We start from the raw sequence: 19910 nt of genomic DNA, 5'->3' as shown, positions 1-19910 counted from the left end.
GAGTCACTCACACTTTTTGCGCTACCTATCGGCCCCGCTCTGCTACTTTATAGGATCATGTGACTCATTGGTGCACCACGTAAAATCACCTATGGTGATAGGGGGCACAGGTGGTTTTAGGAGGTGTTCTAGCACCAGTAAATATCTTAACGTGCCCTCAGAGGAGCCATTTATTTTTTTCTCTTAGTCTGATATTTAATTGGTAATCATTCCATGCTTCTAAGCCCCTGTTCTCTGAAGCATTCTCCATATGTATCTGCTTATTAAAAAGGTATGACATGGGTTTGGATGAAAAGACTGAAGCTGTACTTTACCTAACTGGAGAAAACCTGCCTGAGGTCACTGATGGTCAAGGTCACTGCCTGTGACTACAATAAAATCTACTGCAAGGAACTCTTGCATCATCTGCAGATACAAAGCAACTCTATTTATAAAGAGTTGCTAAAAGAAATGTTTTTGCAAATTGGGCGGGGGGGGGGGTTTAGATCGAAGGAAGAGGAAGTGGTCACAAAAAAAGGGGAACCTAAAACTTCTCTCGTCAAATAAAAGCTGTGAAGAGCAAAGAAATGAGTTGCTGAATCTGCAGCGTCATGTGTAGGAAGCAGACATTTTTGGTTACAGGCGTTATGCCAACAACCCAGTCACCCTAAAACAGTAAAATAATCACACTCAAGCAAATCATGTCTGTACAGCTGCAACAGCCAATCGGAATTTTGGGCTTTTCAACAAAGCTTAGCGGTAAAGTTACCTTAGACCGAACGTACTGACCTATCTGGAACGTGCTGTGCATAATCCTTACTTTTCTAAATTTCACATTCAATTACCCGTCTTCTGTTTCCAGTAAACCAATAGCGTTCGAAGATAAAGAGAGGCACACAAATATGTGATAATCATGGCTACTTGTTTTTACTTCTCAAAGTTAGCAGTCAGTTAAATGAACATTATCAAAAAAGGCCCAACTTTTTCACTTCTCCTCAAGCTCCAGATAACATACAAAAAAAGACAAACCAGGACATTATAAAGCTGCACATTTTGTACCAGATACAATAATAAAATACGCAATGCTACATTAAAGTGGTTAAAAATACAAAGGGGAAAAAGTATATTGATTTTTTTTAAAACATCTTTAAAGAATATACAATGTTATTTTTTCTTAACTAGCCAAGAATTTTAGTAGAAAGTGCATTCTCTATAACAAAGAAAGGAGGAGGAGAATCATTCGGCAAACTGAGACATAGCAGGACATGACAGAGAGAAAGACTCCACGAACAAACGTAACAGAAGAATGTATTCCAGACATAGCTTGGAGGGGCCAGTGTGAAGTTGCCAGAGCAGGAGGGACATCGCTTTTTCTGAGGGGAGGTCCATATTGGAGCAAAAGAGTATTTCTTATAAAAAATAAGAAATTAAATTTAAGCACATACTAAAAGAAATGTCCTTCGTTTGCTATGGTCCCTTTCACACCAACCACCTCCACCCGGGATTCTCCTCCTTTCCTTGCCTTAAAACATCCACTCAAAGTAATCACATCCAGCCTTTCCCATGCAGCCACAACTGCACTCTGTTCCACAATGCATCGTCAGTCCCTCTCTTCCCTGTGCCTCACCCACGCAGCAGTAAAGTGCAGAGAATATACACAAATGAAAAGGCTTTAAAAAAAACACAAAAAAAAAAAAAAAAAAAACAAGACAAAGATCTACACTGCAAAATGCTGAAGCACAGCAGTGAAACCGAGGGGACAGCATGATAAGCAAATAATGCAGCGGTATTAAGACCCACAGAAATGGCAGGATAATTGCAGGTCTCAAATCAAAAAAGGGACATCCTAAACTACTGAGCTTAACCACTTCAGACTGAATACAGTTAGAGTGGTAGAAAGATGTTAAATTTACTGCTATTGTCTATCTCGGGAATCCCCAAATACACATATGTATTGGGGCTCCCTGTGTAAAAGCAGCATTTGGTACAAGAGCACTGGGGACAAACAGCAAGACAGACTGGTGGAGACCAATGCATGCACACATACGCACTTGCGCGCACTCACACTCAAAGCTCAACGTTGGACACACCGTCAGACTGGGTGAGCGGGTATCAACCAAGCGACCCGAATTCATGCCAAATACTTGCCAACCATTTCTGCTTCTTTTCAAGAAATAACATTCACACCATTGGCTATTACATTAACAAATGTAATTTCTTACGCTGATTTGATCACATGTATGCTTATCTATACAAGAATTCTGAATTGTATGACCACTGCCGTTTATCCTGACATTTCCTATCGTGTGCTAACAACAGTATATCTACACTACAGAACCATTCATTAGCTTAAAACTGAGCAAATGATCAGAGAACATTAAAAAAAATAAAATAAAATTAAAAAACAAACAAAAAAAACAAAACAAAAACAAAAAAACATATGAATGACTCATCAGCCATCATTCTGCGTAGGCAACATTCAACAGGTTTAGACACGTTTGCCTGTGTGGATCAACGTATGTCCATATGATGAAAGTCAAAAACAAACCTTTACATTACAACGCCCCACACCAAACCGTGGAATATAGGCTGAGAGGAATATGCATAATTGTCTCTTAAGACCTGTGATGAAAAAAGGTCCCAGGTGTGTATACTGTGTTTGTGTGTGTGTATGTATGTGTGTGTCAAATGACCTTTAACATGGTAACCCGTATCATTTCGACAGCAGCGAAGGGAGGTGGGGTAAATCCTGATGGGGCCACGTGTCTGGCCCCTCACAGTGGCAGTATTTGACAGTCATCTGTTATCTAAAAGCATCTGTTGACCAACAGTACTGAAAGCTGAGGTTGCACTGATCATAGTAAGTAAATCAGTGACCATATGGTCTTTGTCTCTTGCATGTGCTTGAGTAAGTGTGAGGCTGCGTGTGCCTAGGGCATGTCCTGCATAACTTGAGTTTCTTGTTCACAAAATATCTAGTCAAACCTCAAATCCATTGTAGAAAAGCCAGGCTGGCAAGACGTGTTCTATATGACAATACATTGTTAATTTGTAATATTACACTTCTGAAAATCAAATGGAAAAGCAAAATTAAGAAATATTGTATGTACTGGAATGGAAAGCACCATTTAACCATGATATGAATCTCAGACTATGTCTTGATTCAACAAATCATTTACAAAAAATCCAATCTTCAATCTCCCATGTCCTTACAAAAAAATCCCCTTCGCTCCCCCCTCCCCTTACTGTAACCTATGGCACTGCATCTTGCACTACTGCTGTTGCCCCTCTGACAGAAAGCCTCAGCCTTGGCCTGAGGACAGAGAAAGACTCAGGTACAACATTCATTAAACATTTCTGTGGGGCCTGAGGCTCTGCAGTACAACTCGGAGGACAGTTTGAGTATTGCTTTGGGGAGGACCTGCACAGAAAGCAAAACTCCGGACCAACGTGCAACCATAAGTCAACTTGACATTAAAGAGGAAAGTCAATGACACTGATCTTTGATGATCCATGAAGCCCAGGTAATACGTTGACTTCCATCAGCAGCTTTTGATGAAAATGAGATAATTTACACACATCAATGTACAGATAAAGAACTCGCACAGAAATCGTTTCATGTAGATTTCTGTAGAAAATGTTCAAGAAAAAAAAAAAATTCTAGAGGTTGTAAAATCTTTGTCAGTTGACCAGGGTTTTAAAGTAGCAGTCTTACTTAAATAATTTGTGAATGAGGGTGTATAGGTCTGAATCTTTCACACATACACAGGTGTGTATGTTTAGCTTGACTTGAGTACCCTCGTATTAGGAGTCTTGCAACTGTGAGACTGAGGCAGGACTATGAGGAGAAGAGGAACAAGGCGCGGTTTGGTGTGGGCCTGCAGTGCTGGAGCACAGTTCAGTGGTGCTGTGGGGCTCCAGGACCCTTGTCAGGGGGAGCCATATGGTGCAGGTAGCTGCTGTCTTCATGCCCACAGTGGTTTAGGGGCTCACTCTTGAAAAGGGCGGGGGGTGGGGGCAGGTGGGAGACTGGGGGCACGGCCAGGTGGTGGTGGGGGTGAGGAGGAGTATGTTGGGGTGTGTTTGAGAGGTGTTGTTGGGTTGTCGGGGCGTGGGGATGGTGGTGAGAAGGGGTGGAGTGGAGCTGCACATGGGAGAATGTGTGTCCCACAGGGCCTCGTGGAGGCATGGGCCCTCCTGTTGGGCTGAGGCCCAGGGAGGCTGAGGTGGTGGCGGGGGTGGAAGCTGAGGGGCCGGGGCCAGAGGTGGAGGAAGAGGAGGAGAAAGTGTTGGCAAAGATGCGGACAGGCACAGGTGGGCCGCTGGTCTGCAGAACCACAGGGCTGGTGACCCGGAAACACTTTTCTTTGTGTGCTTTGAGCATGTTGGAGAAGCGGAAGCGCTGGCCGCACACCTCGCAGGGATAGGGCTTCTCTCCTGTGTGGGTGCGGCGGTGGCGCTTCATGTTGGGCCGGCTGGTGAAGCTCTTTCCACAGATCTCACAAATGAAAGGCTTCTCTCCTGACAAATGTGTGAGGGAGACAGACAATGTATCAGTTAACGAAAAGATTGTAGCTATACTGAGAAAATATGATGCATCAGAGTCAGGTCCTTTGTCCTCAAATGTGATGGTTTCAAAATTTAAAATAATCAACTGATTAAAGCTCTCCAAATGGCAAAATTAACTTTTCGCCCCATTTCTTAACCATGTCTCCCTTCGGAGAGCAATGGTTCGCTCTCTAAAAATGCAAATAAGTTGCCATCTTGAAGTGAGGGTTTTTGTCATCAGCCCACCCACTCCCCAGGAAGCTATTACCATTTGAGAAGAGGAGATGTGAAAGTTAACAACAGCAGCTCCATTGGAATGCCGCTCTCATTAACCTCCCTCCATGGAGCCACTGAATTTGCCTGCTACCACCCACACAGCCATCTATTAACAGGCTGCCGAAGGGCTCTATAAGTGCCTTGTTCTGGCATGTTATGTGTGAAGCTCCTCCAAACCAACTGAATATCAAAAGGTGACAGCTAATGTGCTAGTCTTCTGTAACTGTTACATTACACTCCATAGAATTCATGGAAAACTTGAAATACCATGAACTTGGGCGTTCAACATGTGCGCTGCCTATTACAGGGCTTGACTGGGTGTGTCTCCTCGTGTAGGAGGCTAAACTGGTTTCCAGCGGTAGGGAGAGGGTAGTGTAATTACACATCACAAATAGAACCTCGAGGGCCAAAGGAGAGCGGTGTGTCCACCCACGACAGGCACGACTTGAGAAAAACAGCGAGGGACTAGAGGCTTAACTGCTCGGTTTGGTCTTAGAAATGGCAATGCACCAGGGACAGAAAATCAGATGCATGTAATACAGCATGTGTTTGGGTAGTCATTATAACCCGCAATATATGCAAGGCGGTTTCTAGATTTGAAGTGTCCCTCTCATTACGGAAACTGGGCAAAAGTCTCCTTGCTCTTACCACTATAATGTTCATCTGGGCAACATCCCATGTCTTTCCTTTTTTAGGGAGTACATGGAGACTAGTTGGCTGGCTGACTGACAGATCTCAGGAACACAGTTGTTTATCAGTTTTCATCTCTAAACATTTCAGCTCCTCTGTATTTAGATTTGCAACAAACAGAGTAAAAACATTACATCTGACAATGACTTCAAAAAAAACAAACAAAAACAAAACAAAAACAAAAAACAAACATGGCATTTTCCAATAAAATTGACGGAGGGAATCAGGACTTAAATTTGTGACAAAATGTCCTTTAGGCACTTTTTGCATTCATATCCTTTTTTCTATCTGAAGAACTGTGGCCATAGAGCAAAGCAGACAGATTTAAGTTTACAAAAAGACCGCTTTGTATGAAACATCATTTTTGCATGAAGCACAGTCATCTTGTTGTTCATTGTAATTTACTGTTGCACTACTGTGCTAAATAGATGCTTGGAAGGAACCGTGCAAACATGGAAGGGAAGACTGAACCAGAAGGGCGAGACGTCTGTCTCCAAAATAGTATTTTCTGATTTAAGCTACTATATAACCACACTCTATGAAACAACGTTCTTCCAAGTTTTTCTTATTCCCTCACTTTCTGTAATCCTACTCCCATTTAGTCTGGTTGGAAAGTTGGCTGCATATCTTTAAATGTCAATAACATTACAAGATATTCTATGCCCAAGTACTAATATTGAAACTAGAGAGAACCAGTAGTTGCTTGCAGTCTGAAATATTCCTGTATACAAGTTGTAGAAGTCTCTGCCTTGTTATTTACTGGAGACTCCAGCCTGATAGTTCCTGGGCCAATGGAAACTGTCTCTGGAACAGGAAGTTTTTATAGCCCAGAAACTAAATTTAAAACTACATTCTTTCGGTTGCTACATTGACTGAGTTCCTAAGTTCCTGAAAAGGTTCCCAGATTTGTGGGCTCTAAAAGTGGAAGTAGGTACCTGCAGTCAAAAAGCAGGTTAAGGTCCTCACTCCAAAAAAAAAAAAAAAGGTTCCTGAAGACGTTTTTTGGGATCAAAAAGAGCAACGACAATACAAACCATCCCCACAATTGGTATATGAAAGTACATAAGATGACTTACACCTCTTGTCTTTTCTCACCTGTGTGTGTTTTCATATGCTCATCAAAATACTGTTTCATGTTGAAGTCTTTGCCACACCACTGGCACATGAACTGCTTGTGTCCAATGTGAATGCTCATGTGGGAGCGCAGCTGGTACTTGTACTGGAACCGCTCGTCACAGTTCTACAGCAGAGACAACAGAGGCATTCAGATAACATGTGCACACCAGGTCAGTACACAGGCATGCAAACAGAAACACAACCATAACTCCAGACACACATCAATATCTAAAACTTGAATTAGGCGAAACATCTTCCAAATACTCTTCTTACTTTAAAAGAGTCATTATGGGGTTTAAAAGACTAACAATTATGTAGATTCCCATTTCTTTTGAGGATTTAAAAAGTACAGATGTGTGTACACTGCTGTCATGCGACTGCTGTACATAGACTACTTTACATGCACAAAACAAACCAGGTTACCGGGACAAGTCAGGTTGGGCAGTAAAGTATGCAACACTTTTATGTGTATTTCAATTGAGACAATTTAGCTTTAGTCATACCTAACAACTGGATATAACCATTTTGCACACCAGGGAGCCCAGCCCAGGATACGTGTATACATGAGAAACAAGGTTACTGCAGCAAACCAACAATAACAGGATTATTTTTGTGTATGTGACCACACTGTATATTTGCAATATGAGGCTTTCTTTGTCAGGTATTTTCTTGAAATGTGTTATTTACAACCCCCAATGACCCCCCCCCCCCCAAAAAAAAAATAAAAAATAAAAAAATAAAAAAAAATCTAGCAGTTTCCATATGGCAATACGCTGAAAAACCACTCAGGAAGGTCTTTATATACACCCTTAATAAGCATATAATAACACGTTACAGTGTAGGATGACTTCAAACATTTGATTAGAGCAGCTCCACCCATACACATGTGCTCCCTGTGTGCTGTCCATTCAAGTGGTTGGACATTTAAAGACCTCGGGTGGGAGTAAAGCACCCCATCTGTCAACCTCCTCTGAATTAATGAGTCAGGACAGGGTAACGATATCAACTGCTACTGACTCTGTTACCAGAAATAAGCTTGGAAATCTTGATGCACAATGTGACAAAATTGAATCGATGAAAGAGATTGGTCAAAACTCCAAAACACAAACTTTTAGCTCTACATTTATTTTACGTTATAGTTAAATGGTGAACACTGTATGCGTGGTTTGACTTTAGCTTCTCTGTACAAGTCAGATAACAACAGTCAAATGAAGGTTCAAAATACATTACGATGGTATGCCCCCCGAAAGACATCAACTGAATATAACTGACTATTTTGGGTTGTTCACAAACCACAGGGCACATCTGCTCAAACTAATGACTGAAACTACCTTGAGGCTCCTTTTGAGGCACACAAGGGAAAATTCATCAAAACTATAACCTTCAGTCTTTCCACTCAAGACAGCCAGTCACTCCTTGAGTACTGAATTCAGCTAAAAATAAATACATTACAAAAGGACAAGGAAGAAAGACGATGACATTTATGTGTCTTTGTTTATGACAAACAACATCTAATGAATACCATTACTCCAGTATATCAACATTATATAGGTTCTAACATAATTGTACACAGGTATTTTGGGCAGGGCAGTAAATTACACTGGGACTGTGGGGAGAAAAACTCCTCATTCAAGTGTGGAATTTGGGCTGCATAGAAAGTGCAGTGTGTCTGGCTGGGAACTGTTGTGGTAAAAGGCTGAGTCATATGTCTTTCATGCTATGTGAATGACCTTCACAGGAAAACACATATTTCAACAGCAGCGGCATGCGAAAGGATGATGAAAAGAAAAAGACAAAACAAGACAAGCAAGCCCCATTCAGCTATACAGGCGTACCTCCAATAAGAAATAAATAAATAAATAAAAACAAAACAAAAACTAATAGAAGATAGTCTTTATCTGACGTTTAAAGCCAGGGATGTTATGTACTATGTTCATACTGAGTAGCTGAGTGTGAAAAAAATGCATCTGTGAACACACTGAAGGACAATTTGTACACAGCACAACAAACCTCCCAAATGTTGTTTTAGCTGCTTTTATCCCAAAAAAAAAAAAAAATTTTTTTAGTCCATGTCTAAGGTGAGGTAATCCTATTCCTCAACTGCATGGCCTAGCATAAATGTGTATTTTGTCCTTGTGGCACTGGCCTTAGTTTTAACAGATACAATCAAACGAAAACAAAAAGCAGGTATCTGATAACAAGCGGTCACTCTTGATGTAGTTGTGTCACATTTTGATGCCTGTTGTGAACTGAAATCTGTCTTAAATAGATTTCAGCCCAATCTGGATTTACCTGAACACAGGATATCATGTTTGTGCAGTGCCACAATGTGTGTATCTTACCTCACAACGGAAGGGTTTCTCTCCAGAATGCTGGAGTGAGTGAACTTTTAAAGACATGCTGCGTTTAAATGACTTCCCACATGTCTCACATGTGAATGGCATGTCCTTAGTGTGAGCTGGGTTTGGGGGAAGAGATGGATGAAAGAGAGAAAGAGGAAAAACAACACTTAGAAAACTGAATGGACCTGATTAGGTAACATCGAGGTTTCAAATAGGATAGCTGTGTATGATAGAAGACTACTACTAAAATTAAAGAAAGTTCATCTAATCATCGCATGAAAAAATGCCATATAAGCACCTTTTAAAAAAAGAAAAAAGGTAAGTGTAAAGTCACATGAAAAATATCTATAATATAAAACATTATTTGTTGTGGTTCAATTGTATTGGACTGAGAGCTATGTGGTGGCTCACACCACTAGTATGATATATTAAGGTGATGAAGCATAATAGGAACTGTGAAAAAAAGGCTCCCACTTACCAACCATGTGTTTACGGACGTGAGCCATAGTGTAGAACTTCTTCTCACAGATTTCACATGAGAACTTCTTCTCTGCATAGCCGTGCACAATCTTGATGTGCTCATGCAGTGACCACAGCTTCTTAAAAGACTTGTTGCAGGAGACACACTGAAGAAAACATAGAAGTAGGGCAAAAAAAAAAAGAAGAAAAAAAAAAAAGGGACTAAGCTTATTGTTGCTGATAGATATCATGAGTAACAAAACCTGAGGGCCATTACATGGTTCCATTTGCTTAAATTGTTTCCTTATACTCCAGCTCCCTCTGCTGGGGTAAATTCAGCATGATTTAATTTGCTTAAACCCCTATCTTCTGATGACAGTCGATAAACCAAACTGCTTAGATGCTGTTAGGGAAAAAAGACACAAAGGGAAAATATATGGATTTTATCAATGCTAATTTATCTAGCTTTGTTGATGTGATTCCTGATTAAATTATATCAGGATTTCTGCAGTGTTAACCAAAATAAATTTAAGACTTTTTAAGACTAATAGGATTCAAAAGTTCTTTCTACTTCTGCAACGAGCTAATGTCAGCTTGTCACAGATTTCTTTATATGGTCATCTGCTCCATGCACAGCTTGTTCTCCCAAAACAGTCTACCTGAGTAGTATTATAGGGATTTAATGTACTCCAGCACACAAATAATATACAGTGCAGGTTCACTAGTGACAGCAGAATAACATTTTACTAGCAACATTAGACTGTGTATTTCCTGACAGCAGTCAGCAGTTTTCCACTCAGTTGGCATTAGTGCATTTCCCACATGTGCAACTACTAACAGGGGCATACAGTTAAAAATGTTTATACAGAGATTGTGATTCAGAGACTAATTTCACTGTTTTCAAACAATAACCAGGTAATGGTCGTAATATTTACAGAATAGAGACTGCCATAATCTTTGTTGTTGGGTGGATGCTTGTGCTGACCACGCGCATACTCTGGATCAGATTCGGGCTTGAACATGTACGGATGGATTTGAGAAGTTGGCATTTCCAATCAATTGTGTTCTGTTACTTAGTTTCAGTTACTATTTACTTAGTTTTACAGTTTGCTTTAAGAACCTCCACACCAATAAGGGGATGAGGCGGTGCTCACAAGCGCTAGATGCGGCGCCCCTTGGCAGGCTTCTGGATGTTCGGCCAATCAGTGGGCTTTTAAGGGGGCCTGAGCTAATATTGCCTGTTTCAGTCAGAGGCTCAACTGAGGAGTTGCATTACAGGCAGTTAAAATATATCATTATTTATCTCTTTTTTTTAAATCATGCAAAGCTACTCTAGTGGAGTCCCAGAATAAAAATATAGAGCTAGAAATAAGCATAATAGGCCTCCTATAATACCATTAATTTTCTGATATTTCTAATCATATTTTTTGCAATGTTTGCTACTAGTCTGAGGGTGCAGATTGAAACTCCACAAGAAAGGATCGAAAAGCCTCCTGTAGCACAATCCACTGTCACACTTGTAGTGTTGCTCTGGAAAAGATCTCATGACAGCCCAAAACCACATACAAAAAAAGACTAATAACTACTGTTTCCAGACGAGCAAAAATGTTCAAGAACTCTGTAAATGAAATTTAAGACCTCTCAATACCTTCTAAAGAGGTATTAAGAAACTTAATTCAATGCTTTGTATGACTTTTCAAGACTTGCAGATACCCTTTATATAAACTACAATACAATGTGAGGCATCTCCCCTGTGTGGACCTTGTCATGTTTCTTTCTGTGAAACTGAATGACAGTCTGGATGAATGAAAGGCTTGAATTTCAAAGTAAACTGTATGATTTTTAAAAAAAACCTAATTGATTGCAGAAGTATTCATTCCCTTTATAATCAATGTTCAGGTTAGGCACCAATTAAGTCAGCAATTACAGGTGTAAGTCGTGTAGATCAATCTGTATCAGCTTGTATTTTTCTAAAATTTTCTTTGCAAAACTGTACAAATTCTCAACTTGCAAATACAGAACATTTATATAGCTGTTTTGGAGCAATTCCTGTCTATCTTTGGTTTTATGTTTGGTGTTGCTATCTTGTCGGAAAATAAATCCAGTTCTGTGATGGCAGTTATATCATAGACTGAGGGGCCTACTGCAGAGAAGCGCAAAAAAAAAAATCACATCACGCTGCCACCAAGAGGGAAACCACAACACTAAAGGAGTTTATATGAAGGCCAAAAAGTTTAATTGTGTTCTCATCTGATCAAAGAGACATCTTACAATTTGTTTCAGAATCTCCCACATGCCTTCTGGCAAATGCTGGCCAATTTATCATGTGATATTTTTCAACAGCGTCTTTCTCTTTTCTACTTCATAAAACTGGTGATAGAGTCGAGAAATAGTTGTGTGCACATCATCTTCCATCTCAGCCATGAACCCTAAAGCTCCATCACAGCTGCCATAGGCTTGTTGTCAGCCTGACTAGTGCTTTTATTACCCAGACATTCAGTTGCTGAAGTCACCCTATTCAAGGCAGACTTAAACTGAGCCAAAATTGGTTCTTTTCTCATTAGTTTTACTATTATCTTTTGTGTTAATGATATAATTTTGACCAGGAAATTGACAAACCAGTTGACAGATTTTCAAGATACAGTCACTTTTAACACTTTGATTCAATACAAGTGACAGCCATTCAGTATACTATGTAGATTCTAAAGTGATAGTTTTGATGGTTTAGGTGCATCAGAGTAGAACGGTGTGGATACCTATGCAATCGGTTATTTTGTGTGTTATATTTGCACTTAATTTAGATGAATTTGATCATTTTTTCTGTTGATTAGTGTTTAAAATCCTTTTTTATTGTTGTTATGAATATCAATGACCAAAAAAATGTGGCAGTGTCAAATGCTACACTAAAGACACTTCAGAGCCTTTAGTCCACAGTGTGTTGTGTATACAGTCTCTGTGTTTTCTGGAAGTCAATGACAGCGACACACTTGAAGGGATTGCATAGCGGTTTCCTAGTCTTATCACCTAATACAAGCGACACACACACACACAATTTATACAGTAAAACGACTGCAAAAGAAAAGCATTTCATTCGAGTGCTGCGTACTAGGCAGGAAAACTGTATTATCAGGTTCTGCATCGGTGAATGCAATTTTCACCTTCATGAGGCTCACTGATTATTAGAAAACTTGTATTTTCAGAACTTCACGTTTTCAACTGGTTTAACCAGCTGGACCAAGCTGACAATTCTTTCTTCACTAAAGATGCAAATCAAACTCCGTAAAACAGGGGGCTAAATTGAGCTATTCAAAAACATATTACCCTTGGGCATTAATATGCTAAAATCGATTTCTTTTTTAGTTTTAGAGAAGTGAAACCATATTGGACCCACTTTTATGAGAATATAAAGGTCGGCAGTTTCAGAGGGTGTGAATCTATTCTCACGACGCAGTCTATTAATATAATTATGTTTCAGTTTTCCTTCTCAAGTATTACAAATAATTCACAGCTGGAAAATATAAAATATCATTCATATTATTAAGCAGTATTTTGACTAGAGGCATTTGACTTGCATTTAAACTGCCCAGTAACAACTAAGTTGTTACTTTACTTCACTTTTTTCTTTTCTTTCTTTCTTGAAAACACCCTATAAATCTATTTTAAATATATTAAATAAATAAGCCGTGGCAAGTGCTTAATTCATCTAAATCTATCTAGGTATCTAAACATCTTAGTATCTAACAATATTGTAGACCATGAAAATACACTTCTATTAAGAATAACATTTGCAAGGTTAATTACGGAGATGGTATGAGACAGGAGAGGTTTGCTTTACCTGGATGTTCTTCTCACAGTCAGTCTGCTGGTGTAAGGCCAGCTCACTCTCCAGGACAAACTTTTTGCCACACTTGTCACAAATCTGCATTCGCCTGTGAGTGACATTCATGTGCTTCTCCAGGTACCAGCGTGTGTTGAAAACTCGAGGGCACTTTTCACAAGCCAGCATCTCCTTCTCCTCCACCTCTGCTTTCCCCCCTGTCGTCGTGGTCGTTGAACTTGCGGACGATGGGGCTGACCTAGCTGATCTTCGCATGTTCTTTGGAGGCTCCATGCGCTTCCGTCGCCCCCTGGTGGTCATCCCAGCAGTGGCAGTGCTCAGAGCTGTCCTGAGGCTTTTCCTCCGCGGCTGGCTGGGAGCTGCTGTGCTACTTGCCCCCCGACGGGCTCTCTTTGACCTCGTTCTTCGGCTTTCAATCTCATCTTCCTCGTCATCTTCCTCCTCTTCATCAGGGCTGTCCTCCTCCTCCTCCTCCTCCTCCTCTTCCTCCTCATCGTCGTCGTCATCATCGTCACTGCCAGCTCTCTCAGAGTCATCTGCTGTGGTTCCAGTTTTGTTGTCACCCTTGGACACATGAAGAGTCTGGTTGTTCAGGTTAACTTCAACAATGATCTGCTCACGCTTGAAGCCCTCCTCTTCCCCATCCTCATCCTCACCCTCTTCTTCCTCATCGTCGTCATCGTCTTCAGTGTCGTCAGAGGTGCCGTTGTTGCCAGCCTGCGACCCCTGTGTCCCCACCTCCTGTCCTGCTCCACCCTCTCTGAAATACTGCTGATGTTGCTGTGGAGTCACATGTTGTGTGGGCAACTGACCAATGTTCTGATCTCCCATGGATGTTTTGGCTGCCATTTTATTGTCCACTAACACAGAATAAGGCTTGCCACCAACCTCCCTCTTGTAAAGTTTGCCTGTCAGGTCCAGATCTGGGTTAGGGGAGTGAAAATAGGACTGGGACACTGGCGCCCTGCGTCCTTCCTCCTGTGACATCCCGCCAAGGCTAGGGACGGAAACCTCTTCCTTGAGGCTCTGGCAGGATTTCATGGAGAGGGAAAGGGAATGGAGGGATGGAGTTGGTAGGGCCACAAGGAAATGGAAAAGATACTGCTATGGTGCTTTGTTAGACTAGCGTATTCTACAAGGAGGGGCAGGGGACGCCACACCAATCCCCCACCTTCCTTCTACTGAGGAGAAAGGAAGGAGGGGATGAGGTGAGAGAAAGTCAACCTGATTCGAAGAGAGCATCCATGCTGTCCAAGGTAGGAAATGCAGTCGGAAAGACATACAATCTGTTCCAAGTTTTGTTTCATATGCTTAAAAGATCAGACTGCAAAATCAAAGGCTCAGTGTCTTTGATGCTGAACATTTGAAGCTAAATTCCTCTCCAGTTATTATGTGAGGTGTAGGCAGGATCCAGATTCAGTTTCTCTTAAGACTGGTGCTCTGCAGGGTGCCAGTGTCCTCAAATTGCAGAGCAGGTAAAGACAAGCTGAATGCCAGACATGGAACTGCTATAAGGACTTCTGTGTCTTGCTTGAAGAGCCATTTACAGTGCATTACCTGTGAGATAAGACAGAAGGAACGAGGAGAAATATAAATGAGATTAGAAAAGGTTCTCTTCCACTGTCTAGTCTCACTTCAGTCAAACCTGAAATTACAGCCATATTATTGTTGTTCAACACTGAGCGCCAACTTCCCCACAAATGTTTCAGTATTGTGTGTAGGAGTTGAAACCACAGACTTTGAAAATGAATGTAAGAGGCTTCAACTTAAAAAAAATTGAGCAGTCTAAATATTTCCAAACCACAAGCAAAACACCTCATTAGAAATTATTATGCAGAGATGGTTTGCTTTTTGAAATGACACACAATAATACATTTTGTAAATGTAAGAGTATATTTACATCAATTAAAACGGAAAGCTGCTACTACTTCCCTGCTATGGACAGAAAAGATGTAAATATCTTTTTCAAGATGATCAGATAAAAGTTATTTATATAAGCCTCTGAGCAAAAAAAAAAAAAAAAATTGTTGCTCCAATCAAAAATGTCTCTTGATCGTAGTTAGGTTTTATATCTTTTCAGTGTAACATTTGGTAAAATTAATATAACTAATTTGCATACTTTCCAGAAAAACAAACCAACACCAACTCGATAGCAGAGCACTGAAGAAAAAAAAAAAATCATCTTTAGTTTTAAACTACACACACCTCCCATTGACAGTTAAAGAGCATAGTGTAACCACAGCTCAAGAGCTACAACCACAGGAAAAGTGTATTTCAGTCTTTCAATAAAGCATATGCACTGCACAATTTCGTACCCACAGTAATATCATCATGTTTATGCAAGTTAAAGATGAAAACAACTATTAAAACAAATGAATTTATTTCCTAATGGACTCCTTGCTTTTATAGCATTTGTCAGATCCTGACCTTTGTGTACATCTATGCAGGGGTGTCCCTGGCTGACAGTTGGATGACCTCAAACAACCTTACACCCTACTTGCCAAAATGAGTGTGCACCAGGGTGGGTGGTTCTCTAGAAAACCTCCCTAAGCAAAAAACAAAAAACACATTTCCTTCCTTGGAGACAGCAAACATCCTCTCCTGTTTATACAAAAATCTTATGCTTTATTTCTTTTAACAACTGACGTACCCAAAAGAAAACATAAATAGGCCAAGAGGTACTTTCAAATTCAAACACTTCCCACCTGACCCATGAAGACTACTTTGTTTTAATTTACAGTCATGATTAAAATGAAGGCTTTGCAAGTGTGCTAGAAAAAGGAGCAAGAGCGTGCAAATGAGAGGATCAAATGTGACATGATGAGTGTGGAGCCACGCAAAAACAATAACTCTGATTATTTTGACAACTGTGAAAATTTATCAAAATTAGCTCTTTTAGGTTCAGCCACCAAAATAACCCACCTTTCTTTCTCTTACTTTTTCCAAGCAGCATTTGTCACCTAAAAAGTACTGTTTAAAATTTGCGGCGTCTTACTTTTACCACAGTCCTTACTACTTCTTTATAATTGAGAGTCAATTGCAACTCTAATTCAAACTGAACAGAAACTGTACCTGCTCAAAATGATCTGTAATAAAACCAGAATAATTCCAAATTACAGACCTACTTTTGAAAGCTAAAAAAAGGTGACTTGCAAGTATTTACTCTTCAACATTTTTTGAATTTGTTCATTGATTCATTTTTTAAAAGATGTTCTGTGTATCTCAATATTCAATCTGAATTTAAGTTCTGGTCAAAGTGATTCTCAATTAATTGCTACAATCTGTCATGGTAAATCCTAAACTGATCTTCCTCCTGTCACTTCATTTCAGCAGACTGTAACAAAAAGCATGCAAGAATGAAGGCAGATGTAAATCGAACTTCGTTATGATTCTTAGGTTTTTATTAAAGCCAAACATACATCAATCTGTTCTACCGGTTTGCAAGTACAAGTGAAAGCCATTTATGCAGAATTTCCTTATCCACACATACAAGACACACCTGTCTTCCTGTGCATGCTGTCTCTGATCCTTTCTGAGAATTGGACAGCAGCTCTGAGAGCATTAAGACCACAGGGGGAGGGTGAGCTCTGCACTAACAGCGCAACTCAACTCACATGGCTGTCTTAGACACAAAGCCTAATAGATTATCCTGCTTCTGGATGACAGAGGAGTATAAATATCATAAGAAACCATTGCCTGAACTTGACTTAAAATGAAATCAGCTGGTTCCATTCACTTTTAGACTCATGCATGTTTAAAATAATTTTTTATGGGCTTGAAAGAATGTATGACAGCTGACTTTCAGAATGTATTTAGATTTCCAATCACAATCTAAAACTAATTAAATGTGCTAATGTAACTGTCAAAAACTATCAAAAAACATACACGTGCAAGTAAACAAACACTGAACGTGTTATGGAACCCATATTGAGTAAAATCCTTCCACCCACTTATTATCAATGATGAGTCATTTCAGAGTTTCACTAACAGTGAAATAATGCAAGTCTTTGATGTGGGAATAAAGTAGATCGCAGACTTTCTCAATATCACTGGTAATTAGCCCACACAGCCACCTTGTCAGATTGGGAGGTCAAACCTACTGGAAAGATGATCATTTGTGACTGCCTTTCTTAGTTTGGATAGCTTTCAAAGATGAACTTTGCACCCTGATGCAAAAAACAAAAAGTGCATCACTGAATATCTGTCAGCCCATTCCAGTAATCCAAAGCGTTACTGATGTTCGGCAAAACTTGCCCAGAATTCAAAGTTTATTCAACAATAACCAATTTAAAGCCTTTCTTGATCATGCTTCAGAGACATAAGAGAAACAAAAAGTAATTTCGTATAGGTTAAGCCACAAAGCAAAACATATACCAGATAGATGCTATCGTGGCTTAAGATTTGAATAACACAGGATGGGAGCTGTATTGCAAAGGCACTATACAATACTTAAACCAACAAAACTAAACGGCCTGAGTGTTCTTAAGTGCTTGGCTGAACTGTGACAGTAAAGCAGATGAGACATCTGAAGCAGTCAAAATGTGTCACGTTTACCTCTTATTACGCAGCGCTCCTCAAATCCATGCTCCCTCTCAAGTCTAGACTTTAATGAGCTTTCCCTTTCGCAGCTTGTAGTGGACCGTGTGAGGGTTCACATTCCTCACTCTGTCCAAACTCATAAGACCTTAACCAGCTCACTGTGTGGTGCTCTGCAGGGGTGCTCCATGCGTCTCTAGGTATTTGGCCCTCAAGCACATAATCAGGTCATAGAGCAGTAACTAGTGTTTTTAGTCTAAGGTATCATATAAGAGTGGGAGGGTTATCATCTCAGCCATCTCAAGCTCTCCCATTTCATGTTTCTCTATTCTCATCACCACACAGAGAGACACTATCAAGCCTGACAGGAGACAGAGTCCACCCGATGTTACTACTTGGATATCTCTATTCTGAATAGGGAAAGATAACATGGAAATACTCAACATGACTTGTTTAAAATCTGATTCAGATTGTACTATGATACTGAAACATTACTAAATACAAACGGAAGGACTGAGTCCAACAAGACTACTGGCAAACGAAGTTAGATAGCGCGAAACCAACACTACAAAATTTTGGAAAGTATAACGAGATATGGTGCAACAGCTGCTTTCTGGTTTTATGGTGCCACAACTTGCAGAGGGTAATCTTTTCAGCAACAAGACTTGGAGTTGATGTTTCAGTGTGCATGAAGCAAAGAAAGGGTTATAACAAAAGGCAACATTATACACCGAGCAGCAGTAACACTGTGCAGGCCAGGCCAACTTAGGCTACTTAGCTAGCTAGCAATACTCCATAGGTACTAACCTGCACACATGACAAGCTAACTTGGCTACATTAGCTCAAGGTACAGTCATTAGATATTTTAGTGCAGTTGGGGTTACTCAGCTTGAAGAACAACCATATTACCTTGCACAAGCTATACCATCTAAAGGCTAGTATTTGCTGACAATCACGAGCTAACAACAGCTAGAGGACTTTCACTTTTTTAACCCAAAACCGCTCAGACTGGGGCTAGTTAGCTTAAAGCTAGCATTAACGTCGGATATTTAGCATTAACGTTCCACTTAATTTCGATGCCGCACTTTAATCGGGGAGAGTGACAGTTATCGGACCCACATGAAGCGAGATGAAAAGCCGATGTCACGCGTTGTTATCGACGGATCTTTCTTGTAGTGCAAGACGCAAAGCGCCGCTTTCCTAACAAAACCCAGACTGCTGTAACGTCTCTGACAAGCCCACTCAACTCGACACTGTCACAAAGTCACTGCTAGCTCCGCTCTCGGACATTTCTCACCGTAGCTTCGGCCACCGGCTACCGGCGACCTGCGTGTGCTTCTCCCAGCAGCTGCCATGCCTGTCACACACGCCAGCGCACAAATTTAAGTTATATAGCAACATTTTGTTGTCGGTTTGCTGGCTTACCTCCGTCAAGAGCGACCTCCCTCTTGCGCTCGTGCAATCAGAGTTGCACAGATTCTGGGTTGTACGCGCACTTTTCTCGCTCGCCTCCCGTCCACATTCGAGGATGTGCATTTAGAAATGACAGTGGTCTTTCGTTGTTTTTCTCCTCTGGTTTTCTTCTTTTCTTTTTAATTTTTTTTTTTTTTTTTTGCGGAAGATTATTTGTTGATGTGCGTTACGGACTGCGGAGGGTACCTGCGCTGGTGCGTCCTCAGCCCAGCTACGTGGCCCGGCCAAGCTCTCGCGCTACCACTGCCGTCCCGCGCTCATCCCAGGCAATTGAGGCCGCTGTCTGGGCAGGCGCGCGCGGCGGCGTGTCTGGGTCTCCCCTCCAAAACCAGACAGGGCACGGGGCGCGCGCACGCCGAGCTGAAATCACTGATTGATTAAATAATAATGAGCAGACCCTGAGGACCGTTTATCCTCTCAAAGGAAAATCCTGAAAGTGTAATTAATTTATTCTATTTGTACCATCAACTCTCGCTCCTCAATTTTAATATATATATTTTTTTAATTTATTGAGTTTTTATACGGTTTTAAAAAAGACTTGACATTTGGTTTAGAGCTGACAGGCATTCACACACAAAATAAACCTCAGTCCATGTCCATCTTTGTAGAAAAGGGTCCATCTTCATTTGCAATTGGGCTGTCATATTCAAAAT

At 40.6% G+C, this 19910-nt stretch overlaps 1 protein-coding gene across 1 annotated transcript; it reads right to left on the bottom strand.

The window, feature by feature from the left end:
- Positions 1-901: 901 nt before the first annotated feature.
- On the bottom strand, positions 902-19467 carry znf652 (zinc finger protein 652). Its single transcript, XM_040124229.1, has 6 exons — positions 19210-19467; positions 13246-14805; positions 9430-9577; positions 8952-9067; positions 6589-6733; positions 902-4500 (listed from the first exon to the last, which is right to left on the bottom strand). Exons 2-6 carry the CDS (start codon positions 14287-14289, stop codon positions 3878-3880), a joined length of 2076 nt encoding a protein of 691 aa, XP_039980163.1. The 5' UTR covers positions 14290-14805; positions 19210-19467; the 3' UTR covers positions 902-3877.
- Positions 19468-19910: the final 443 nt, after the last annotated feature.

Source organism: Xiphias gladius, chromosome 3, assembly GCF_016859285.1.
Source record: "Xiphias gladius isolate SHS-SW01 ecotype Sanya breed wild chromosome 3, ASM1685928v1, whole genome shotgun sequence".
NCBI lineage: Eukaryota > Metazoa > Chordata > Actinopteri > Istiophoriformes > Xiphiidae > Xiphias > Xiphias gladius.
This window is presented reverse-complemented; position numbering and strand designations above follow the sequence as displayed.